General features: G+C 37.5%; 1 protein-coding gene across 1 annotated transcript in view; it reads left to right on the top strand.

Moving 5' to 3' along the window:
• EPB41L4A (erythrocyte membrane protein band 4.1 like 4A) overlaps positions 1-27,367 on the top strand; it is a 265,551-nt gene that overhangs the window by 153,914 nt on the left and 84,270 nt on the right. The window contains exons 5-10 of the mRNA XM_032274491.1: positions 1,318-1,415; positions 2,629-2,749; positions 5,119-5,206; positions 7,707-7,795; positions 8,396-8,459; positions 27,101-27,192. Coding sequence (XP_032130382.1) covers positions 1,318-1,415; positions 2,629-2,749; positions 5,119-5,206; positions 7,707-7,795; positions 8,396-8,459; positions 27,101-27,192 — 552 coding nt within the window. The remainder of the gene's footprint in view (positions 1-1,317; positions 1,416-2,628; positions 2,750-5,118; positions 5,207-7,706; positions 7,796-8,395; positions 8,460-27,100; positions 27,193-27,367) is intronic.

Consider the following 27,367-nt stretch of genomic DNA (forward strand, 5'->3'; position numbering starts at 1 on the left):
AGTATAGATTTCAGAAACAGCATATTTGGTGATTGACTATGGGTGCCAGCAATGATGACACATTGTTCCCAGGTTTATTTTACTTGGACATCTGAAGGTGGAGGTGCCATTTACTGAAATGGGCAGTGGGGAAACATGGGGCATTGAGCAAATTTTCTCTCAAGCATGTGGTTGCAATCAAAGTTGGTACCAGTCTAATTGAAATAATTAATGTGGCATCTGACATCTAACACAAGTGTAACATTTCCTCGCTAAGGGCTTTGGTTGTGAGCATTTGGAGAAGAGAAATTTGTCATAGCTGATTATTATAGTTATTTTCTTTTTTTTTTTTTTTTTTTTTTTTTTTTTTTTTTTGCCCTTCCCAATGACATTGAGTTACCTTGTAAAGCAGAAGTCACGAAAAGACAAACTGAAGTGTGTGAGTGTGTGTGCTTGTGTGTAAATGCTAGCATCTGAAGATGATGTGGATGGTTAATTATGTTGGTTCATAAACCTCTGGCCCCTCTCAGTCCACTGGCAGAATAGCTGAATAAGAAAAAAATAAAGCTAGTCAAAGTTACATAACATCCTTATTGAGAGAGTTCTAGGGTCAGCTTGCTTGGCTTCTATCCCTAACTCTGCTTCTTAATTAGTTGTGAGGTTTTGGACAAGTTATTTCGCTTCTGAGTCTAACACTTTTCTCATCTGCACAATGGAGAAAATAATAGTGCTGACTTTATTTTTAAAGTGTTAATCTATTATACATAAATCACTTATGAAGAGTTACTGTATAGCGTTTAGAGCAGTGCATGGTACTACAATTATACAGGTTTTCTTTTGGCAACATGGATTGAGCAGATAATATAGGCAGAGTGTTATGTAATATAGGTTGGGTCTTTGTGATTTGTTCCTCCCAGCAAGAGTGTGTTGTTGGTGGTAGTGGCAGTAATGATAGTTTAAAAAAGCTTGGAGTTATCCATTACATTCACCCGATGAGGTGGATGCTGTCAACTGTCCCAGTTTTGCAGGTGGGGAGAGTGGCTGTTGGAGAGGTTAAGCAGCAGCCCAAGACTACAGAGGTAGTGAATGCTGGGGCTGGGAAGTAAGCCAAGCAGTTGGACTTGAAAGCCACACTTTTTAGCCACAACCTTGTATTGCCTCTGTGAGGTATGTTTAAATAGTTCCTGTTCACTCAACAGCCCACTCACACAAGTGTGGGAGGTGGCTTTATTTTAATTGAAGGTGATTTGTTGTTGTTAACCTTGATTATCAGGGTCTGAAACCTCAGGTTTGAGTAGCGTAAGAGATAATTAATGTCTCTTTTCATTTCTTTTTTAGATATCAGTTTTTCTTGCAGGTGAAGCAAGATGTCCTTCAGGGCCGCCTGCCCTGTCCCGTCAACATTGCTGCTCAGCTGGGAGCATATGCCATCCAGTGTAGGTGCCACTTAAGCATGTTTGCCTCAGAAATGTCTGGAGAAAGTATTTGCATTTTTTAAAGTGAACTTACATACTAAAACTCTTCTTATCCATGAGATTTTGAAAAAAAAAATTAAGTTAATTTGGAATTCAAGTTTTCTTCAGTGTTCCTTCGGAAGAGGTAAAAATGGAGCCAAGTACAAATCCCTTATGGTAGGTTTTGTGGAGTTTTAGTCACTGGAATAGCATTGATTCTTGATTAAGTGGAGGGTCTAACAATCTGTTCTCTGTACATTTCATCCAAGTTCATTGATTCTCCTTCCCTCACCCTCACCCAAGCTGCTTTGTGTCAGAGATCCCATTGCTTTTGCACAGCTATTGTGAAGAGTCTGCATGCTCAGGTCCCATCGCTATGTTCAGCATGTGGCTTGGATATTGAGATCAGTGCTCTTCAGCTCTTTGTGTTAATGTGGTGGCTGTGTGGGGTGGCTCCAGTATGCATTGTCATTTTGGAGACTGAGGCTGAGACTACTTCCAGTAACAATTGGACACCTTCTAAGAAGCTAGATGTGGGGAGAATGAGACAGCATGGTCCTTGCCCTTGTGGCACTTGCAGACTAAAAATTATATAGAAGAAATATACTAGGAAAAATGTCATGTAGATGAACTGGGTTGGGGCTTACAAGGTAGATTAACGTAGGGAGAAACGTTTTTATAGGAGTAACATAGTGGGCTGTCTGGTGTCATTTTGCTTCTTTGTGTAAATTGTAATGGGATATGTACAGAATTGTATTGCATTTCCATGATCATTATTTCAGGCAAACATGTATTGAATCACATGCACTGTTTATCGGTGTCATTATCTGATAGGATATATTGAGGTCATTTCACTTCCAGCATTTCTAATGTTTGTACTCTAAATGGTGTTTACAACATTTTACTTCACATAAATTGGTAAGAATAATTGAAGTAAAAATGATGATATAATTACAGTCTTTGGCAAAGCAAAAATATAGAACTTTGATTTTTAATTCCAGAATGTGTTGCTACCATCCATATGTGCTCATCAGAGTTGTTTTAGTAAAATTATTTAGTTGTCTTGTATGTGAATTCTAATAAGACATTTGACAAAACGTTTAAGCATATTAGGATATTTTATATCTATATTTTAAGGACTTTTTTCCTAAAATGGAAAAAAATTATAATGTCTTTTTCTTTTTTTTTTTTTTAGCTGAACTTGGAGATTATGACCCGTATAAACATACTGCAGGATATGTATCTGAGTACCGGTTTGTTCCTGACCAGAAGGAAGAACTTGAAGAAGCCATAGAAAGGATCCATAAAACTCTACTGTAAGAATCATTACACTGTGTCTTATTTCATCATCCATCAGTCATCATCTTATGATATTGGCAGACATAAGAAAAGTTTCTGGAATGATAAATTCTTTACCTGTGCCTTGAATATGCTAATATTCTTCTTTGTACAGTTTTTAAACTGCTTTTAATTCTAAAATGCTCATCGAAAACTTCAATAATTTAAAAAATATAAAGCAGAAAGTAATTTGAATGTGTAAAGTCATATTTGTGGTCAATGGCCTTTTAGACATCTCTTTCTATGTAGAATTTCCCATAGAGAAAATTTGTTTTGCATAGGTTCATGTATTTATGATACTACATGGTGGAATCATTCTGTAAATACTAGATTTTGTGGTCTTTTCAGTCACCAGTATCTTGTGAAGTTAATTTTTCAGCTATAAATATAATTTAATCACAAAAATTTTACCCATAAATGCACAAATACATTTTTTGATGTTTCCTCTTTGTGGAGTATGCTACTTCTTCACAGGTTAAGCCAAGTCTTATTCAGGCCATAGCAATGAGTCTGGAAATCACAATGATGCCAGTGTGGAACCTTGGAGGGTATTGTGTTAACACCACATGCGTTTCTGAGAGTAGACAGGCTCACCTAGTAGGATTTTCAATTCATGGCCTACAGCATTGAAGTTAAAATTTCATTATAGTTAATTTTGGTTAAATTTTTTATACTGGTTAACATTGCTTTATTTCTTGTTACATAACACGCCCTCTTGAATATGCTTGGTTTCAGATCTATTATAGTTAAGAAAAAGAAATGACTGGGTGTGGTGACTTATTCCTGTAATCCCAGCACTTTGGGAGGCCAAGGCAGGTGGATTACCTGAGGTCAAGAGTTTGAGACCAGCCTGACCAACGTGGCAAAATCCCGTCTCGACTAAAAATACAAAAATTAGCTGGGTGTGGTGACGTGCACCTGTAATCCCAGTTACTCTGGAGGTTGAGGCAGGAGAATTGCTTGAACCCAGGAGGGAGAGGTTGCAGTGAGCTGAGACCACTCCAGCCTGGGCAACAAAACCGAAACTCTGTCTCAAATAAGATAAAATAGAGGAAAAATGTAGAATTAATCCGTTTCAGTGAGTGTAGAAGCAGGAGTTGGCTGCTGAATTGTAATCAGAGAGAGAGGCCCTCCATCTTGTATTAGCATGCACTATAAGACTCTCCAACCTGATTGTAGAGTCCTTCATTTTCAGGTTTTGCTGAAGTAGATGCTCAGAGAGTGCTTGTTACAACATTAGGAGGGCCAGTGTGTTTGGCACATTCTGAGAGACTGATTATACTAGGAGCTTCAAAGTACAATTAAACGTTGAAATTATCAAGCCTTTGGGTAGAGACTTTCATATGTGTTTTACATGATGGTGTTGACAGTGTGACAGTTCTTTCTAAGAATAAAGCTTGATCAAGGTGTGGTATGTCTAATTTGATGAACATTCTTCATGGGTTACAAAAATATGGTGTGCAATCTAGTGCATTGTGGCTGAAATGAAATATGTTACTGCAGGATTTCTTAATTTTTTTTAAGATTCAACCTCCTTTGGTTATCTTGTAAAATCTCAGCCTCTCTCTCTCTCTCTCTCTCTCTCTCTCTCTCTCACTCTCACACACACACACACACACACACACACACACACACACACACACACTGTCTCTCTCTCTCTCTCTCACACACACACACGCATGCACATACATGTTTAACTCCTCTGTGCACATTTCTGGCTCATTTCTGTGCACATTTCTGCTCACCCTCATCAGGAATGAATGCTGTTTTCTGTATATTATCACCAATGAAGATTTTGGGAAGAATTCTGTACTCTATATTAAGAAAATAACAAGCAGTTTTACAATCTCTGTACATTAATTAATGTATTTTCAAACTACACATGTGCTCAGGAGATCTTAATGTGACCCCAGTTGGGTGCTGGCGGCCCATTCTCTTCCTCCTACCCACCACTGTTCTAGTTCTCTTTGCTTTGGATGGAGAGCTGCTGGTACACAAAGACATTTTATTCTTTGTGGAGGGGATGCTGTTTAATTTGAGTGTTTATATTCTCAGTGTAACCTCTTCAGGGGTTTCTGAAACTGAGAATTTTTAATATATGCTGGGACATTGGGGATAGGCTATAATGAGCCGGAATGGATTTGGTAAATGAAAATAATATAAGTATCACTTCAGAGTATACAGTTTTGTCACCAAGAAGCAAAGGCCTTCTTGAAATATGAGTACTTATGTTTGCATTAGTTAAAAGGATTATTTTTTTTTAGTGAATACAGTGAAGATCATTTGCATCCCTTTAAGTACAGTAGCTACTGTAAAATAAGCCTCTTTGTTTTTGTGCTCGGTATAGGGGTCAGGCTCCTTCTGAGGCTGAACTGAATTACTTGAGGACTGCCAAATCCCTGGAGATGTATGGCGTTGACCTCCATCCTGTCTATGTGAGTAACATTTAATTAACACAAAATATTTTAAGCCGATGACATTTTTCTTAAAAAGTCACTGAGACTCCCAAAGGAAAGCTGCAGTCCTGTTGTTTAGCAAGCAGATGATACTTTTTTATCTGTATTTTTCTAACACAAAGCAGCTCTTGTGTGAATTAAACCCTAATGAGTTTTGCATAAAAATCTGTGATTGTATTTCCATTTGTAAAAAACAATTAACTGGACTTGAAAACACAATCTGGATAACAGATCCAAAAGGCTTAGCTGAACATGAAAACAATTTAAAATTGGTTTATAGGCCGGGTGCAGTGGCTCATGCCTATAATCCCAGCACTTTGGGAGGCCGAGGCAGGCGGATCATGAGGCCAAGAGATCAAAACCATCCTGGCCATCATGATGACACCCTGTCTCTACTGAAAATACAAAAATTAGCCAAGTATGGTGGCGCACACCTGTAGTCCCAGCTACTCAGGAGGCTGAAGCAGGAGAATCGCTTGAACCTGGGAAGTGGAAGTTGCAGTGAGCCGAGATCATGCCATTGCACTCCAGCTTGGCAACAGAGCAAGACTGTGTCTAAAAAAAAAAAAAAAAGATTGGTATATAATCTATCGAATTAGACAGAAAACAGGATTTTCCAAAAATAGATTTTATGGCAGCAAAACATAAATAAAATCACTTGCCAGGTAAAGTAGGCATTAGGCAATAGGCCAGGTACAACTACTGTTGGTTCAGTCAATATGAGGGTTACCACATAGTGTAGGTATCACTGCATTAATAGAAATATTCTCGCAGATTTTTTTCAGTGGTTTATGAAAACTTGCTGAATTGTAGTCAGTGAGCAACTATACTGAATCTGCACTGAGTGTTCTGCATCCAAGTTTTAACCTTTGAGCCACTTCTCTTAGGCTACCAATTGATTATTCTATGCCAATGAGATTAGAATGCCATTGCCTTTGAATTAAGAGGAGTGTGGGTAGCAATAGTTATATTTTATTTGAGAAAATGAGCCAGGTGCTTTATTCTTTATAGGAAATGAATTGCTGAAGAGTATTTATAGACTGATTTTTTTTTTTTTTTTTTGTTGGTTGGATCATGGAATTCAGTTTTTAAATAGCTGCAATAAAACTTTCTACAGTGTAAATAACACACATGCATTCATTTTGTACGTCTTGCTCATTAGTGTTTCCTAAAAGAAGAAACCATCTCATAATATGTTTACAGTTAGAAGCATTACTGTTTATATAGTTAATGTAGCAATAAAAGTTATGGTTTTGGGGGGAGTAGTAGTTCCTGATATGTTAGATTCCAATTTCATTAGGGCATTAAATGTTTCATAGCACTGTCCTTTAAGAATGCTTCTAAAACTATAGAATCATTATCATTTTCCCTTCCCTCCCTTTAGCCACATTAATCTTGTTAGGTTTTCAGTTTTTAAAAGACATCATCCTACAGGAAATTTATAGAGAGTCTTCTGCAAGATGCTCCTACATTTGTATAGTGTTACCCTAATTAGAGATCACCTTTTGTTGATGGTAGGAATTGATGGCAAATGAGATAGATTGATGAGACTCTTTACACATTCCTTTAAGATTTGAATTTTAAGAACTGAAAGTGGGCATCGGCTGGTATTCTTCCAAATGTGTTGTGTTCTTTGTGAATATAATTTTGCAGGTTACTGTTTATCTTAGAGTAGAAATAACATTATTACAAACTGTTCTGTGCATGTCCTTGGTACCCACGCTGTGACTTTTTCAAGATCCCATTTTTGTAATTTGGATTTTTTATTGCCTGAAAATAAGGGTTCTCTAGTTTTTACCAGAAGATACTGTATTTTTAAATTTTTAAGCAGCCATAAAGTTACAGGTGGAAGTAGGAAAACACATGATAGAGACTTCGGAAATTCAAGTGTGTGTCTGCTGGTGATTGCCTAAACTTTCTAGAGAGAGTTGGGGTGGGGACGAAGTTGGTTTCATGATTGTCCACGTCACGGATAAATAAAGGCATTCAGAAGTACCCCTGTTAGAAGCCAATGGTTCTCAGTCTTTGACTACACAGAAATATCACCTGGGAGTTCTGTGTGTTTTTACTGTTTTGGCCTCTTCATTAGAGGTTCTGACTTAACTGTTTTTGGTAGTGCCCAGGCATCAGCATTTTAAGCTGCACAGTGATTTTAGTTAATTTGCTGCTAGGGTTGAACACCACTGTGTAAAGAATGTTGGGTAAGTTATCTGCTGGCCTGACTGAGTCTCGGCTGGTTTTAATGAACAGAAGTGACAAGTATGAAGAACACTAACAGAAGGTTTCCTTTAAAACTTTGAAAAAAAAAAAAAAAGCAACAAGTTAGCTACTATCATAGTGTATCTAGCTTTCTAGGCTGATGTCTTCCAAAAATGCAACCCAATATTAATGTAACAAATTATATTTGTATGGTCAATTATATTTTGACAAAGAGATTTTATGTGAATATGTGGTTATAGGCATATGTTTGTTTTTGCAGGGAGAGAACAAGTCTGAGTATTTCTTAGGATTAACTCCGGTTGGTGTTGTTGTCTACAAGAATAAAAAGCAAGTGGGAAAGTATTTCTGGTAGGTATGGCTTGAGAACAGAGTTGGAACTCTTATGTTTTGAACTTACAGGACTTCTGTGTCAGTGAAAGAGTTGGGGAAAAGAAAACAGATATATTTTCAGTGATTGATAAATAAATGAGTGAAATTTGGTGTGAGTTTTCTCCTAATGTACCTCAGTATATATTTTCTCTGTAAATTTCAGACACTGTGATTCTAGACTGTCTTCTCCACAGGAGGTGTGTGTAGTAAGATTTCTCACCCATTTCAGTATGTGCTGGTAGGCTGTGGATCCAGGACTACTCTGACTTTTAGATCTAAATGGGGATGAGCTGGAGAGACTGGGAAGCCCATGGCCCTGCACTGTGTTTGGGAAGGCAGCACTGCCACAACCCGGGGATTCCAAGGTCATCCGTGCATTTAGTGGAGAAGCATAGGACAATGGGAATGGAGTTTTCATTAGTGTATATGGGGAACTCTCTCTGTCTCTGTATGTACTGGCTATGAAGCAGTATATAAAGGAGCCAATATTCACTAGTCTTTTCCATTGGACACTTTCCTGATTTTTCTGAAAGGTTAGTACTTAAAAACAGCAACAACACCATATGCTTTGTTTTTTAGGCCTCGGATTACAAAGGTTCACTTCAAGGAGACTCAGTTTGAACTCAGAGTACTGGGAAAAGATGTAAGTTTCCAAGCCCTTAGCTTAAATTACAAGGGGGCTGTCTTGTGTGTTCACTTATAGCTTAAAAGACATTGTGAATAAATGTTTTCTTCGGCTGCTTCCACATGGAGCCAGGTTAATTAACTCACGTGCACAACTTCTCAAGGAAGGAAAGGGAAGTGAATAGAAATGAATGAGAGGGTAATGGAGAAAATGGGCATTTTAGTTTTAGCAAAGGAAAACAAAACCCTTTTAGGGCAGAGGAGAGAATAGGGGGTGATCATTGTTATTAGTTAAATTTGCTTTCCAGTATTCTCTGTGAGGGTAGAAGGTAAAAGTTGTAATCAGAAGGGTATAACCTGCATTCAGGAATGCAAAAATATGTTCCAATTTTACTCTAATGTTAATTAAACAACCTTTGGGAATCTCGCTGTGCTCTTTCCCTCGTTGAGTGTGATAGACAAACCAGATGGAAATTCTGGATGCTTTCAAGGGAGAATGTATGGTGAGAGTGCAAAAATGCTGGCCTTCTTTACAATTTGGCAGTGTCCCCTGGGAGTATTTGGGTAATGGGCACAGAGTTTGTCGGTGCCTGGATGTGCTTTGAAGCCTTGACGAGTAGCTTTGAGAAAAAAGAAGGCAAGTATGTGAAAGCTTCCTTTTGATCTACCTGTGAAAATTGCTTCATTGAAGTGCTACTATGTGAAGTATCCATATATTATGGGGTAGATGAGTAAAAATATAATGTTTAATCCATATTTATGGAATGCATGAGTGAAAACATGATATAGGAGAATCTATCCTTCTGTCTCTGATACTAACTTTGTGCAGAACAAAAACTAAATGGAATTGAATTGATTTTCTTGGTTAAAAAAATGTAAATTGGTGCTTATGCATGCACACCTTGAGACACGGGACCCTTATAGCTGCAGCCACATTTGGGGCATGGTATTCAGCAGAGTGCCTCACATGTAGTAGGAACTTCATAAATATCTGTTGAATGATCAATGAACTGATGCACAGAGACAGACACTATGTGCTGCCAAATCAGAAAACCTGATGCTACTCTTCATTATCCTAACAGGAAAAAAAACAATATCTCACCCTGAACGATACGGCATGCTGTCATTTACTGATAAATTAAAATTGGATTTTGAAATGAGTTTTAACAACTTGTAAGGAAGGGAAATTCCAGATTTTTAAAGAAATGATAGTCCAGAAACTGCATAGTTGTTCTTATGGTCTAGTTTGGAGGAAATCCAATGTGTTCTTCAGCTCCTGATTAGGCATCTCAATTTTAAAAGATGTGCTAATGTAAGACTGAATTAAAATCATTCAAAAAGTAGAGTAGCTAATTACATAGGAGAGTTTTGTAGTTTTCTCCCTATCTTGCCATGAGGTTCACATGAATAATAATTCATCTAAATAATTCTAATAATGCAAGGAATAAGGTCTGATAAATATGTTTGAAAATAATATTTCCAGTTATTTTTAGCAGAATATGATATCAAAAGACTTTTATAGAAACAGTACTATTATTTAAAGTATTCTTTCCCTTATAAGCTATTTTTGTGAGTGAGGTCTTTGGTGCATGACTTTTATGTTATTATTACAATGCCTTAAAATATATGTCTACCACTGTCTCAGGATAAATATTTGGTAGAGTCAAAGCTAACCTGCATGCACTTTCAACTTCTTTCTTCACGATTAGGCAAAAACAACAGCAACAAAATTGATATCATCATGTTATTTTTCAAATGGCAGTCTCCACTGAATATCCCTGTTTCCTGTGTACTTGGCTCAGATGTCTCCCACCCCCACCTCATTCCTTCCTCAGCTTTGAGATGAAATGGATGTCTGGGGAGGCCCAAGATACTGCACACTTCTAGGTCATTAAGCCCAGTGTCAGTGATCTTTAACAAGGTGGAAAAGCAGGTCGCATAACTCAGAGGCTTGAATTAAAGGGATTTTTTAAAATTGGTATTAAATATCACATTAATTTAGTCAAAGCATTCTATTTCCTGAGCATTCTTGCTTGTGGGTCTTTTCTCTTTTTCCACCAGGGTACCCCTCTGTCAGGCAGTGATTTACATAATGGTAGAATTAAGTTGATTATTATGGAGGCCTAACTGTAATCACAAATTGAATTAAAAAGACCCTGAAAACCCATCACTTGGAACAGTAATCACATTCATCATGAAGAATGGTTGAAATGCTTATTCTGCTGGTTTGCTGATCTAATCAGAAAGACTTAGTATGGTCAGCACATTTAGGCCAAATTCAGAAACACTTTCATGCATTAAATTTCAAAATAAGTACTGTTGTTTACATAATTTTTTACAAACAACTAAACTTTTAGTATAAAGACTTTACATGTTCACTGTCGAAAATCTAGAAAATACCATGCAAAGAAGAAAATTAAAATTACTCTCTATCCTAAAACTCAGAGGTATTAATATTTTGATACAGTTGCTTCTAGATTTCACCCTATCAGTGTGAATGTATAATATAGGTATTTATACATACATGTAGATTATCTCCTGTGCGGTTTTGTACATGCCTTTGTATTTTATATTGTATCATGATAATTTTTCCTTTTTTGTTAAATTTATTCATATGTTTTGGCATGGTGTTTGATGTTTTCTTTTTATGTGTTTTACTTTTTTTCTTGCTGTTATAGATGCAATCTTTTCTTTCTATTTTCTCTTCTAACTGGTTTTTGCTAGGAGACGTGAAAGCCATGGAATTTTGTTTATCTCAGAACTAGTTGTTTTGCTGAATTCTTGTTGTATTCCAGCCAAGAGTTCTTAATTTGATTTTCATAAATTTTTATAGGTATATCACTTGCAAATGAAAATAATTTGTTCCTCCAATTCTATTATTTATGTTTTATATTTTAGAGTGTTAGCCCGAACTTCTAGAAGAGTACTAAGTGATATAATGGTATAAGGCATCCTTGATTGGCTTTCTGTTTTAATGAAAATATCACTACTGTTTTATCACTATGTGTTTTTGGTTTTAGGAATATGTGTTTTTTAGTAGGTGTTGAATTTTTTTTAAGTTGTTTATCAAATGGTTGATTTTGAATAACTTGAGAACTAAGACTGTTGCTTGTTTACTCATTCAACAACTTATGCATATTTCAAAATCCACAAGAGATGATAATGTCTCTATCTCAGTGGATCAAGGTGACAACAGTCAAAGTGCAGAGACGCTGTTGGATTATGGATTTTGCCACCAGGGTTTCTTGAATGTGGGCAGATATTATAGAGAGGAGTCCTGGTAACTTAAATGAGTTTGGCCTGAAAAGCAGGAAGGATAGAGCTACCGTCAGGTAAGGTGGGGAAGGCTATGGATAGAGCAGACTTGAGGAAGATCAGGAGTCCCTTTTGAACATTTTTAATTTGAGATGTCTTTTAGACATCTAAGTGGAGATACTAAATAAGAAGTTAGCTATGTGAGCCTGGCATTCAGTACCAAAGTCTGAGCAAAATATATAAATTTGAGAATCATTGGCATCTGCTAGTTTTTGAAGCCATGAGACTATCTGAAATCACTAGGAGAATGAGTATAAATAAGAAAAGAAGAGAGGGAACCAGCAAAGGAGGCTGAAAAGAATCAGCCAGTGAGGTAGAAGAAACATTAATTATCCTGAATGCCAAGTATTAAGCATGCATTAAGCATGCGTCATGTAGTAAGCATGTGTCAAATGAGGCTGATATGTCAGATAGGGTAAGGGCTGAGAATGGGCCAGTGAATTTAGGAATTTAGAAGACCACTGACAAGATAAGTTTCAGTGCATTGGAAGAGTGAGCTTCAACCCAGCAGTTCCCCTCTTAGGTATATATACCCTAGAGACATGTTCTGTGCAGCACTTATGTAAAAGTGAGAGAAATTAACCCAGAATTCCATTAAGAGGAGAATGGACAAATAAATTGATGAATACTCATTAAGAAAAACCCATGAGAGAGATAACAGTAATAGGAAGATACGAATTGGAGATGGTGAGTATAGACAACTCTTTTGAGGAGTTTTGGTACAAGGGGAATAAATAGGAATATAGCTGGCAGGGACTATGCCAGCGTCAGGATATGAGGAGGATGACTTTAAGGATGACAGCCACCATGAAAGATTGCAGAATCTCATAAACTGGTAAAATCCAAAGCTGGGAGTTTTAGGAGGAAGGAAAGAGAGTGGTCTGAAAGCAGCACTATGGAGCAAGGAGGATCCTCCCCCACTTTTAGGCTCACAGATGTGAGAACAGTGGAGATAGAAGACACATCCACCTCTTGAGGACTGCAGCAGAAGCAGGGTCTTCAGGGAGAGCCAGGTATCTCCTAGTGTAGGAGGCTGAAAGACATATAAAGGAACAGATTGAGGAGCAAGGGGGTTTGCGGATAAGAGGCCAAGTATTCCAGAGGGCACAAAGCAAGGGTTTCAGTAGATGGGTAGTGATGAAAAAAGAGATAGGCGAGGAGGTATACTGAGTGAGCATTATTTGGGGGTGACTGAGATACACAGAGATAAGGAGCATCATGAGAATTGGTCCAGTCGATTAGGAAGAGAGCGAGGATTGGGTTTCCTTGTCTCCCCATTCCCTCTGGAGATGTGGGATACAAGACCTAAAGAAGATGGGGTGGTTCTAGTGCACCACCTCGTTCAGCCTTGACCCTTTTCAGGAGAGGGCCTCTCTTACCTGTGGATTTGAGCTCAGACTCAACACTTGAGAATGGATTGAGGACTTGGGGGAAATTGGGTGTGACATTAACTCTGGGCTTTACCCTCCATGATCAGATGTGCATTGCAGAAAGCACTCTTTGGCTGCAGAGTGGAGCACATCAGAGATGTAAACACAGAGGCAGACAGGATAGGAGATGTGATCACGGAGAGATGAGAGGACTCACTGCAAAGATGAAGAGAAGTGGGCAGATGTGGAAAGCATTTAGGAGGTAAAATTGTTTCTGATTGGAAGCAGATTCAATGTTTTTGTGGAAAATGGGAATTTAGGATCATACTGGAATTTCTTGATTTTTGCGACAAGAGGAGGATGTAATTCCTAACACAAGACTTGGCCCAGAATTTGGCATGTAGTAAGCACACTTGTGAAATAAGTGAAAGAATGAATAAATGATGCTGTGCTTGCTTTTATATATAATACTTCAGGAAACCAACCTCAGCTAAAGTTACCCCATGTGACAGGATGTAGAACCAAAAGGTTCCTGGCAACTCGGGCTGCAAGTAATGAGATCCACTTAGCAGAATTCTTGAGCTTGCTGTAAGGAGAGTACACGGGAAGCGATGATAGCCAGGAGTCACCGCTGTTTGTCAGCAAGCGCAAGAGCTCTCACTCACGTGGGGGTTCCTTTCACATTTTAAATGGTTCTATAGAGACTGAAAAGTATTGTTTGCAAATAATTCCAAATTTATAAAAAAGTTGCAAAAAATAAAATACTGCAAAGAACATACTCATTTACTGTTACCTAGAGTCACTTATGATTAACATTTTACTTGACTTCCTTTGTTATTCGTGCTTTCGTTCTCTCCTTACACACATAGGTGATTCTTTTTAGAACAGCTTGAGAGTAAGTTACAAATGTCATAGACTATAAATATGTACGTGGGTATTTCCTAAGAATAGAGGTATTCTGATATAACCATGGTATGGTTAACAACTTAATAAATTAATAATGATATAATACATTTACCATCTAGCTTCCATATTCCAATTTTGTTGGTTGACCTAATAATGTCCTTTTCAGCATTTCCCCCCTACAGTATAGAGTTTAGATAACTTCCTTTAATCTGGAACACTTTCATAGCATTTTGTTATCTTTTATAACATTGACATTTTAAAAGAATAGAGTTTACCCCACTGTTTTAAAACAGAGTTTCTTATTTCATGTTTTTCAGCTGTTTCCTTGTGATTAGACTAAGGTTATACATTCCTAGCTGTACAGCTGCATTGGTGAAATAGTGTCCTTCTCAGGTGTCCCATCTGGGAGCACATGGTGACCACCTGTCCCTCATTGGCTCTTAAGTTTGATCACTCATCACAGTGTTGCCTGATTTCTCTGCTGTGTGATTCCTGCTTCTCTCTCTTGCAACTAATAAGTAGTCTGTGGGGAGACGCTTTAAATCAATGCAAATTCCAAGTTCCTCTTTAAAATTCTCTGTAAATTTAGCATTCATTGAGGATTCTTGCCTGATCCAATCTTCAACTAAGATGTTTGCAAAATGCTGATTTTTCTAGCTTTCTACTCCCTCTACATTTAAGAGTCAGCTCTCAGCATTCTACTGCAGCAAGAGCCCTGCCTTCTCTCCCTTTTACTTACCTATTGTCAGTACTTTTTAGCTCCTGTTTTTTCAGTGGTTTAAAATACATTACTATACCTTTTTATTTTTACTACTTTCAACATTTATTATAGATTAAAGGGTCCATGTGCAGGTTTGTTACATGGGCATATTGTGTGATATTGAGGCTTGGGGTGCTAATGATCCCATCACCCAGGAAGTGAGCGTAGTACCCAGCAGGTGGTTCTTCAGTGCATGCCTCCCTGATCCAGTAGTCCCTAGTGTCTGTTATTTCCATCTTCGTGTTCATGTGTATTCAATGTTTAGTTCTCACTTATAAGTGAGAACACCTGGTATTTGGTTTTATGTTCTTGCATTAGTTTGTGTAGGTACCTAACTATTTTGCTGTTCAGATTTGGCCAGTGGGATCCCCTTTGATCTGACTCCTCTGCCTTTTGGATCTGCCCCTATCATTTTGGGGTTAATATCTTCTTTTTTTAGTGTAGTATATTCAGATGCATATTGTAGCAACCCTGCCCCACCCTGATGTCAGCCATTTTTCCAAGGAGTTCTGGCTCCTTTTATTGGGAAATGGTCTAGATCTGGGTGCTAGGTGTGGTCATTAGTACTAGGGTGACTTTGCTTCTTGGCCTTTTCAGGGAAGAGCTAGGGAATATATACCTGCATACACACACACATAGATCCTAATACATATATATACAAATAGAAATACATGTACACATAAGCATACACATGTTGATGCATAGACTTAGAAATCATGAGTTCACAGCATACTTCCAGTTCCTGTCCCACAGGGTTCTTCCTTACCCTCCCTCATTTTATATTTATATGTCCTTTCTTTGCCCATGAGAATTTTGGCTCCCAACAAAAGCCACACATTTATTCATTTGCTCAATTCTATAATACATATCATATAGTTTCAGAATTGCTTTGGTCAAACCACTAAAATGGACAATTATTGGCTGTTCTTTCATCCACATGTACCAGTTCGCCAAGACAGAGGGCCTAAGAGTCAAATACTGTGTTCAAAATTTACTTGGATTGGTCCTCCTTTCTTCCCTCCTTCTCATCACTCAGGTCTTCCTTCTTCATTCCTGTGCTTATGTATTCTTTTCAAATCTGCTTAGGTTTACTGTTTCAGGTTGTTTTCATTTTTAGCTCCCTCTCCTTCACATTCTTTAATTATGTATTTTTAATATGTAGAAGGTTAACTTGCTTTCAGAAATCAAAAGTACTCAAAAACTCAAAGAATTATCACCAACTCCCACATTCCTTCCATCCTGTTCTGCCATGCTTCCTTGTAGATAACCAATGTTAAGTGTTCTCTAGTTCATCCTCCCTGTGTTTCTTTTTGTAAAGATAAGCATTTTATTTTCCTTCTTTCTTTCCTGAAAGGTAGCATACTGTATTGGCTTTTGTACTGTGTTGGTTTTCCCCCCCCCATTTAGTAATATCTCCTAGAAATCTTTCTATATTAGTTCGTTGAGAGCTTTCTCATTCTTTTGTACATAGCCCTTTATTGAATCTATGTACCATAATTTATTCAACCAATGTCTTATGCTTGAATATTTAGGAAAAGTTTTCAGTGTTTTACAGTTACACATTTTCCTTCATTCAGTAATTTTGTGCATACGTGTTTTTGGAGGGATATCTGTGGGTTAAAGTCCCATTAATGGGATTGCTCGGTCACAGAGTGAATGCTTATATAGTTTTGTTTGGTATTGCCATATGCCCCCACTTCACTCATAGTTGTACCATTTTGTGTGTCCAACTACAATGTATAGGAGTCCTGGAACTGTAGATTTAATATTTTCCCCAGCTATTCTTAAGTGTGTCTGTTAGTAATAATTGGGTTCTGATGACACGTGACAGTTTGGTTTGGAGTCTTTCAGATTCAGTGATGGACTGTTAGACGTGATCAAATAAATGTTTTAAGTCCAGGTCTCTCTCTCACTAACTATGGGAAGTTCGCTGAGCAACATTTAACCTATGTTTCGTTATCTGTAAAGTGGGGATGATAATATCTCTTGTGAAGCTACTGTGAGGTTGCAAGCACTCAGTGTGAAGTTGGACATGTAATAGGCACCCAGTCCATGTCTGTGCGTTGGAACTGCCTTTACCTTGTGCCACTTAGAGCTATTGCAGTCTTGCACAGGGAAGGACCATGGGATCACCTTATTCTTGGCCACTGAATAGCTTATGCTATGGCAAGAAGGGAAGCCCAGGTCTCTCAAGCCCATGGCTTTTCCTTTGCTTCCCTTGCTGGTGTGTTTTGCTGACTTTGTCATAATTAAAACACGTGGGCCACTTGTTTAGAAGTAATAAAAATTCTCCTATAAAAAAATTTGAGTATCAGTAGATCTCACTAGATATACCTTCATTTTAACAAGACTAATAATGTTTATTAGACTTTTAAAAAACACTAAGATTGGGAATAAAAGTTATTAAAACAAAAATCAGTCTACAAGCATATGAGAAATGTTGACTTTTTAGGAATATTACAAAACAGATGAGGAGAAGGTAGGATCAAAACGATCACAGAAAAATCCATTTGGACTTCTATATGTGTACCTGTGAATTCCTTCAAATAATAATAAGAATGAGCTCAACAGGATAGTTTTCAAAGTTTACTGAAATATGACGTAAATATTTTCTATGTTCTGGCTCATATTCTCTCTTTTGGAATTTTTGGAGGAAAGAGGAGAAGCAGTGTAATCTGACATATCCTATTCAATTCTAATCTTTATGCATCTGTGAGCTAGAGTTATATATAATTATTGATCAAGCAATCAGCGTATTCATCTGTAAAATGGGTAAGATGGTTTTCACATTTAGCATATATTTTGAAATATAACCCACATAGCTGGCAAGAGTACTAGAATATTTTGCTGTTTTTGTTCTTACAAAACAGCAAATATGTGAAATATACATGCAGAAATGGAAATTAATTTTATTCAAGTGCTGTGCTGAAATGCACAGTAATTTTTCAATTAAAACCATATTACATGTATTTCAAATTTTTTAAATGTGTGTATGTGTGTGTAGAGGGGTGTTTATGTGTAGTGCAATATTTTTTAAGCTGGAGTACTTACCTTATACTTCCCTGAAAGAAAGTTCTTTGCTCAAATAAATTAGGAGAACAACCCACAACTTGACCAGCTCTTGGAGGTTCCTGGTTCGCATTAAAGGTCTGAGTGTTCAGCCCAGTGTTTCCCATACTTACCTGAGCAAAGAGCCCTTCTGTGCCAATATCACAAGACCCTTGTGTTATAAGAAACACTTTTTGGGGAGCATTGTGTAAAGCTTGAATGAGTAAGATAATGTTTTATTCAGTGTCTTAAAATTTCCGTCTGACTTCCTTTTCCAAGTAATGACAAAATTGGTGAATTTTGTTGCAGGACTCACCCTGAATTCATTAGTCAGGTTTGAACTCAGGATGCCTAGCAAAAAGAGCATGAAAATATGAGAAAAACCATTAAAACAAGCATTGTGCCCAGGATATCATGTATACCAATAAAGTTTAATTTTTAAAACTGCAGTCATTCAGTTTCACCATTTAGAAAGATAAAATTTTTCAAAAGACTTAAAATTTTGTAAGCTTTCTTTGGTATCTATTTCCAGTTGGAGAATATAGTTTTCACTTCGACTACTTGCCTTCATTTGCATGATCAGTAATTAAGAAGAAAGTTATTTTAGTCATTTGCTACCAGCCATCTGACTATTTTTGTTTTTCTCCCTAGAACCTAAAGTAAGTTAATGATTGCTGAGTTAATGTAAATCTTGTGTGGATTGGATAGAAAAAAGCAAAAATCTCATAGTAATTTATTTACACTTGTGATCTTCACACTTCTGTTTAGCCTCTCTCCCACCTCTATGGAATGTCAGTAGGAAACCTCTCTGTTGTAGACCTTGAGGTATTAATATAATGATTGCATTTTACTATTTTTAGAAGTACTCATCTCTTTTGCTCTTCAGTGATGACGTACACTGTGTATCTTGGGTTACTTCTAATGTGACCTTGGAGGCACATACCCATAATTTTAGGGAGCCTGGGGAAGGCAGACTATCCAGTTGTGGCTGTTTCCCAAAACAAAAACAGGGAGGAACCTGTGAGAGTGCAGGATTGCATTCTTGTTTCAACAATGTAGGCTTGGTAGAGGCAGTGAAATGGGACCTAGGCCCAGGCAGAATAAATGGTTGTGCCACTGGCAGTGTGAGCCCTTCAGTTATCCTGTCAGGAATCTCAGTACCCTTAGAAGAAGCTAGGCAAAAGTAGTTTTCTTTCTTTAAGCTTGCTAAGAGAGACATAGCCAGCTAAAATGGGAAAAGAAACTGGGCAGACCAGAGGGAGTTAGGTTGGGAATTTGCTGATATAATACAGATCCTGAATTCTTACAAATGATGGAATTGGGGGTCTGAGTCAGGTTTACCTAGAGACACATGGGGCAGTAATATCCATGTGATATTGGACTTACAAGTGACCTAAGCTTGATTCATTTATGAGTTAAAAAGAAATAGATTCAGAGAATAGCTTTGCTTTGGTATGAAATGACCAAAGCTATAAAGGTGTTTGAGAAATTTTACAAAAATCAAGCATTGGATTCTTGTATAAAGTATTTCAGCAGGAGATTGGAATGAACTTCTTTAATTAAGCAGCTGTTCATCTTTGTGTGAATGATTGGAAATGTGCTAATTGGCCATGTTTATCTGGAAAAGGTTTGGTAAGTGAAAGAGTGGTAGAAAGAGATATTTGAAATGCCATGCAGTGGAATTCTTGCCAGCAGTTACTGTACACGGCAAAAGTACACAGAATTTATTCAGAATACCTGGCTCCTGTTTCCATTATGTTAACCCTCTTTTTAGTATTTGGATCATTCTGCCAATAACAGGATTAAAAAACAGGCAGCTTGTCCTAAAGCTCACTCTAAGTGGAAAATGAGTTCATACTTGTCATTTGTACTTGGCAGAAATAATTAGGAAGCCAGTGGGGAGGTGCTTTTGATCCTTTAATATATTTATACCCAAGGAAACTTGAGAAAAACCCAATTTTGGTTGGATTTGAAATATCTTTTATCCTTTAAGTGATGGTAGTTTTTTAAAAAAAATTATTAAACATTAGGTATCCTCTGACCAGGTCTCTACTTGAAAAGTAAAAGGATACAGTCATCTACCTGAAGAATAAAGCTGAAAACCAGACTAAGAAAAGTTTGAGATTTAGAGGAGACTTATATTTTAAGATGGAATACTTTGTTTCTCTTTTACTTTTGGAAGTCTTGGGAAGTATGTAATTAAATTTTGATATTTTTATTTAAGTACTTAAATTGTACCTTGTTTTGGATGCTTTGACTAAATATGTAAAAATGTCTATGTCACAGAGAAGTCATTCTCAACCATCATGTCTAGTAGGTGGTAATTCTCTGTCCACCACATGCAGTACTTCCATTGTTGAAAGGCACAGGTAAGGGAGGGTCCACGTACTGAGGAAGGAGGTAGTGGGGTGGGAGGTGAGCAGGGGCAGCCTGTCTAAGTCTTCTCTTTATCTTAACAATTTGTCTTGATAGAATGCAGTCGTAAGCAAACTTACTTTTAAATGAATAACTTGTACATTCTATTTTAGGATAATTCAGTGCCCTTAAAAACACTCACCCCTTACAGTAGTAATTGCCTCTGGGGAGTGGAATTGGGGATAGTGTTGAGAGGGAGATTGAGTTGTCATTGTATATCCACTTTGATAACTTTGGCATTTTTGCCATGTACATGTTATATAGTCATGTGTCAATGACAGGGATATGTTCTGAGAAACAGTCATTAGGCGATTTTGTCATGGCGTGTACATCATAGAATATTTTTACAGAAACCTAGCTGATCTAGCTTACTACATACTGTTGGTCAGAAAAATAATGAGACAAGCTGCAATCATTTTAGGAGATTTATTTGACAAAGTTAAGGACACACCAGGGAGACAGGTCTGTGCCTTTCTCCGAAGGTGATTTTGAGGGCTCCAAATTTAAAGGGTAAAGGGTGGGATGTTGAGAAGCATGCAGTTTTCATGTAAGAGCCGGGGTAGGGAAAAATAGTCATTCATGCCTTTGTCTGGCTCAGTGAATCTACTTTTTTTTTTTTTTTTTTTTTTTTTTTTTTTACATAGGATGACAAAAAGGGCAGAGGAAAAATATGGAGAATCTGCATTTTACATCAGATCACATAGACAAAATGGGGTAAGGGAACAGTCAAATACAATCGGGGTGACTGTACCTATAAAGATAAGCTGTCAATTTGCATTGCCATGGTAAAGTTTTAACAGCTCACTAGGAATTTCCTTGTGGGAAAAATATGAGGGAGGCATGTAGCTTTTCATCTTGTAGCAATCTTATTTAGGAACCAAAAGGGAGAGGCAGGTTTACCTGACCCAGTTCCCAGCTTGAATTTTCTCTTCAGCTAAATGAGCTTGGGGTCTCCAAATTTAATTTCCTTTCACAATACCTAGGCTGTACAGTATAGCCTGTTGCTCCTAGGCTGCCAACCTGTACAGCATGTTACTGTACTGAATACCAAAGGCAAGTGGAACACTGTGGTAAGTATTTGTGTATGTAAACATATGTAAACATATCTAAACACAAAAAAGGCATAGTTAAAATGTGTTTTGTAATCTTGAGGAATCGCTGTTGTATATGCGATCCGTCACTGACCAAAATGTGCTCATACAATGCATGACTGGATATTTAAATAAAGAAAGGTAAAATAAAAACTAATTTTCTCTCTAAGGGCTCCTATCTTCTGACAAAAGCCTGGGCTTTTCCTCCCTGCCCCGAGGAACTTCTATGATTTCCTGTGCATCCCCTTTCCCAACCCCCTGTCCTCTGCCACCAGTTTCTTTTTCTGTTAAGGAAAACACTTTGTGAATTTATTGACTTTTCTTCTTCATCTCTAATTGTATAACCCCTATTCCTTTCACAAAGGCCTCAGAAGATTTCTTACTGTGAAATGCAGTCTCAATTTCAAACTTGATTTGACCTTTCTGGGTCACTTGAGAATTGTACTCTCTCTTCCCAGCCTTTCTGACACTGTTTCCTGGTCTATTTGGACCTCTCTCACTCCACTTTCAGGAGTGACTTTGCGGTGATTCTACCTTCATCCATTCTGCGCACTCTCCCTGAGCAGTCTTGCTCACTCAGAAAGATCACCTGCGTGAGGAGATGTGGCCTCTCTCTGGCTCTGTGCACCTGCATCCTTATTGGCCCACTAGGTGTCCCATGGGGACCTTGAAATCAGAATACCTCAACTGGAACTTCCTGTCTATTCCCTTGTCATTCAAATGCCTATTTTCTTCACTTGCTATATTTTAGTAGCTCCCAAGCCAGAAACCTGAAAATTATCCTAACTTTCTTCCTCCACAGACAAGGTTTTGGAATTGTAGCTATCCTTGCTGTAATATGTGTATGTTGGCTTTATTTCCATCACATCTCTTCATCATACAAATCAGCTTTTAAGTTGGGCAGCATCATTGAAGTTGGACTTGGGAGAAATTTTACACATATAAATGTTCTGTCCTTATTAAAAGTAGGAGACAAATAATTTTGATTATTCTTTTGCCGTGATCGTTTTGTGGTTTATGAGTCCATAGAAACGTCATTTCAGAGGCATTTGCTGCATTTGAGACTTGAGTTTGGTTTGTAGCTTTGAAACTAAATTAGCAAATATATAACTTCACAGAGCTCGTGGTTTATTATGTTAGCACTTATATTGTGTTTTGCTTAGTTTTCTATTCAGTTAAAATATAAATAGTATTTTTTGCAAAATTAGAATTATTGGCAGATCTTATTTTATTACACTTCATTGTGCTTTGCAGATACTGTATTTTTTTTTTTTTTAACAAATTAAAGATTTGTGGCAACTTTGACAATCTATTGGCAGCATTTTTCCAACAGCATGTGCTCACTTCATGTCACTGTCACGTTTTGATAATTCTTGCAATAGTATTTCAAACTTTTTTATTATTATTATATAAGTGATAGTGATATAGGAGTTAAGACGGAATTACTTAGGCAGATAGCAAGGGCATGGGAGTCCTTGGTCCGGGTTTTCTTTTTAATGCGAAGCAGCCCCAAATCATTTTCTCACAAAGAGCAGCCTACAAGCTAGGAGCTTACACAGGTAAGTGTCGGCAGGAACTAAGGACTAGAGATTTTCAAAATGGCGGCTCTGTCTTCCCTTTTCTGCCAGCCACATGTACTACAAAGGAGCAGACAAGATGGCACAGATCAACTGCAAAGCCCCTTTGCATAAGAACATTAGGGTGGGGTGACCAGCCTTCCCCGTACACTATGTAGACATTATACCTGATGGAACCAAACTATGAGCTCAGTGTAAATCAGATACCACCTTCTCCAGCCTGCCTATAAAATCTGCTGTAGTCCATGGCCTCCCTGCTTTTTTGTATGTGTCTCTCTCTCTTTCTCAGGGAGCTGCTCTCCTTTCTCCTTTCTTTCTGTCTGTTAAACTTTCCACCCCTTAACACACCCACATGTGTCCATGTCCTGAATTATTTCTCAATGCATGACACTGAACCCCAGGGTATATACCCCAGACAGTGCAGCCGCTTCAGTATCTGTGATCAGTGATCTTTGATGGACTGTGGACCACAGCAGATTTTATAGGCAGGCTGGAGAAGTTGTTGCTGGTTTTCACTGAGCTCACAGATTGGTTCCATAAGATATAACGTCTACATAGTGTATGGGGCAGGCTGATCACCCCACCCTAATCTTCTTATGTAAATGGCAACCTTGATCTGTGTTATCTTGTCTGCTCCCTTGTAGTACATGTGACTGGCAGAGAAGGAAAGACGGAGCCACCATTTTGAAAATGCCTAGTCCTTAGTTCCTGCCAGCATTCACCTGTGCAAGCTCCTAGCTTGCAGGCTGCTCTTTGTGATTTGGGGCTGCTTTTCATTAATCTTTGATGTTACTATTGTAATTGATTTGAGATGCCACAAACAGTATCTGTGTAAGATAGTGAACTTATTGATAAATGATACATGTGTTCTGACTGTTCTGCAGACTGGCCATTCCATGTCTCTCTCCTTCTCCTTAGGCCTCCCTGTTTTACAAGACACAGCAATATTGAAATTAGGTCAGTTAATAACCCTACAACAACCTCTAAGTGTTCAACTGAAAGGAATAGTTGTGCATTCAAATGCTTGAAATGATTAAGCTTAGTGAGGAAGTCATCTTGAAGGCTGAGGCGAAAAGCCAAGCCTCTTGGGCCAGTTAGCCAAGTTAAAAATGCAAAGAAAAATTCTTGCAGGAAATTTGGAGAGCTACTCCAGTGAACACAAAAATAATAAACAAAACGGTCTTATTGCTGATAGGGAGAAAGTTTGAGTGGTCTGGATAGACGATCCAACAAGCTGCAGCATTTCTTTAAACCAAAGCCTCTAATCCAGAGCAAGGCTCCAACTGTCTTCAATTCTGTGAAGTCTGAGCAAGATAGGGAAATTGCAGAATAAAAGTAGAAAGCTAGCAGAGGTTGGTTCATGAGGTTAAAGGACAGTAGTCATCTCCATAACATAAAAAGTATGAGGTGAAGCAGCAAGTAATCCAGAAGATCCAACTAAGATTATTGATGAAAGTGGCTACACTAAACAACAGATTTTCAGTGGAGACAAAACAGCCTTCTTCCATTGGAAGGAGATCTTATCTAGGACTTTCATAGCTATAAGGAGAAGTCAATGCCTGCATTAAAGCTTCCAAGGACAGGCTGACTGTCTTGTTAGGTGCTACTGCTGCGGGTGACTTTAAATTGAAGCCAATATTTATTTACTATTCAGAAAATTCTGGGGTCCATACAAATGATGCTAACTGTACTCTGTACTCTACAAATAGAAAAACAAAGCCTGGATGACAGCATATATGTTTACAGCATGGCTTAGTGAATATATATATAATATACATATTATATATGTTTATATATTTTAAGACAGAGTCTTACTCTTGTCACCCATACTGGAGTGCAGTGGCGCGATCTCGGCTCACTGCAACGTTTGCCTCCTGGGTTCAACCATTCTTCTGTCTGAGCCTCCTGGGTAGCTGAGATTATAGGCGCGTGCCACCACACCCAGCTAATTTTTGCATTTTTAGTAGAGACGAGGTTTCTCCGTATTGGCCAGACTGGCCTCAAACTCCTGACCTCAGGTAATCTGCCTGCCTCAGCCTCCTGAAGTGCTGGAATTACAGCGCCTGGCCAGCTTAGTGAATATATTAAGCCCAATGCTGATATCTATTGCTCAGAAAAATAGATTCCTTTCAAAATATTACTGTTCATCAACAATGCACCTAGTCACTCTAGAGCTCTCATGGAGATGTACAAGGAGATTAATGTTGTTTTCATGCCTGCTATTGCAGTATCTATCTGCACCCCATGGATCAAGAGGTAACCTTGACTTTCAAATGTTATTAAGAAGTATATTTTGTAAGCTATGGATGCAGTAGACAATGATTTCTCTAATGGATCTGGACAAAGCAACTTGAAAAACTTCTGGAAAATATTCACCATTCTGGATGCCCTTAAGACAATGCATGATTTATGGCAGGAGGTCAAATTATTGTGATTAGCAGGAGTTTGAAAGAAGTTGATTTCTACCCTCATAGTGACTTTGAGGGGTGCACGACTTGAGTGAAGGAAGTAACAGCAGATGCGGGAGAAATAGCAAGAAAACTAGAATTATAAGTGAAGCCTGAAGGTATAACTTAATTGCTACAATCTCATGATAAAACTTGAAGGAATAAAGATTTGCTTCTTATGAATGAACAAAAATGGTTTCTTGAGATGGAATCTACTCTTGGTGAAGATGCTGTGAACATTGTCAAAATGACAACAAAGAATTTTAAATGCTACACAAACTTAATTGATAAAGCAGTGGCAGGGTTTGAGAAGATTAACTCCAAGTTTGAAAGAAGTTCTACTGTGGGTCAAATGCTATCAAATAGTATCATGTGATACAGAGAAATCTTTCTTGAATGGAAGAGAACGTTAACACAGAACACTTCATTGTTGTCTCATTTTAAGAAATTGATATAGCCACTCTAACCTTTAGCAACTACCACCTGGCCAGTCAGTAGCCATCAACATTAAGGCAATACCTTCCACCAGCAAAAAGATTGTGACTTTCTGAAGGCTCAGATGACTTTTTACCATTTTTCAACAGTAAAGTATTTTTAAATTATGGTGTATATGTTGTTTTTTAAGATATAACACTGTCGTATACTTAAACTACAGTATAGTGTAAACCACTTTTACATGCACTAGGAAACAAAAAAAATGTATGCAACCATTTGATTGCAATATTCACTTTATTGCAGTAGTCTGGAACTATACCCACAGTATCTCCAAGGTGTGCTTGTATAGTTGTTCCTCAGCATCCACAGGGTATTGGTTTTGGAAACCTTCCTCCCAAATCCGAGGATGCCCAAGTTCTTTATGTAAATGGCATGGTATTTGCATATAACCTACATGCATCTACCCATATAATTTTAAGTCATCTTTAGATAACTTTTGATATCTAACATAATATAAATGCTATGTAAATAGATGTTATGCTTCATTGCTTTTTAAATTTGTACTCTTTTTTTTCGTGAATATTTTTGTTTCAAGTTTGGTTAAATTTGCGTATGTGGAACCTATGGATATAGAGGGCTGATTTGTACCTTCACTGTTGCTTTATTTCTTACATATTAAATATAGAGAATCAAGTAACTACTGGATTAAAATAATAGGTAACATGTATTATGCACCTATTATATGAAACATAACATATGTCATGTTGTTTAATTTGATTTACTCAGTAACTTGATGCAGAATGGAGAAACTTGGCATCAGAGGTGTTATTAAATTTTCCCAGATTATGCTGCTGGGGTGGTCCCTCCTCCTTGTGGCTCTTCCTGAGATTCTTTAGTCATTGTTTTATGTGTGACTTGTTCATCCCTGAAAATAATACACTTAAGGACTGGATTTATGGGCATCTTCTTTTTATTGGGAGTTGATTTTCACGTGATATGTGTTTTTCCTATAATAGTGGCCATTTATGAGGGAGATTTTCTAGTATTTCACTGCCATCATCCAGACTACCTATAGTCATGGGGCGAAGTAAAAGTAGATAATAAAAGTGCTTTAAGATTTAAATGAAATTTATCAGATATTAATTAATGGAAGGTGATTTTAATGCACCTCTCCAAAAATAATTATTCTTGATGTGTTAATAATCTCTTTCTTGAATTTTTGTTACCTCAAGGGGGCTGTTATTTGAAAAATTCTATGGTCATTATTCATATTATCTCTCTTTCTTTGTCTCTTAGTGTAATGAAACCTCATTCTTTTTTGAAGCTCGAAGTAAAACTGCCTGCAAGCATCTCTGGAAATGCAGTGTAGAACATCATACATTTTTTAGGTAAATTGATACAAAAATTTTGTTGTCTGAGTAAATGAAAATGGCATTTATTTTTATAAAAATATTTCTATCTTCAAACAGAAATTTGGAATTGTTTCCTTTTTATTAATTTTCTCAATTCCTAATTCTCTGGGTTATATTAATACACGCATATATGCACACATATATTCATGTA

The sequence above is a fragment of the Sapajus apella genome, unplaced genomic scaffold, assembly GCF_009761245.1.
Source record: "Sapajus apella isolate SASKATOON/1434 unplaced genomic scaffold, GSC_monkey_1.0 scaffold1, whole genome shotgun sequence".
NCBI lineage: Eukaryota > Metazoa > Chordata > Mammalia > Primates > Cebidae > Sapajus > Sapajus apella.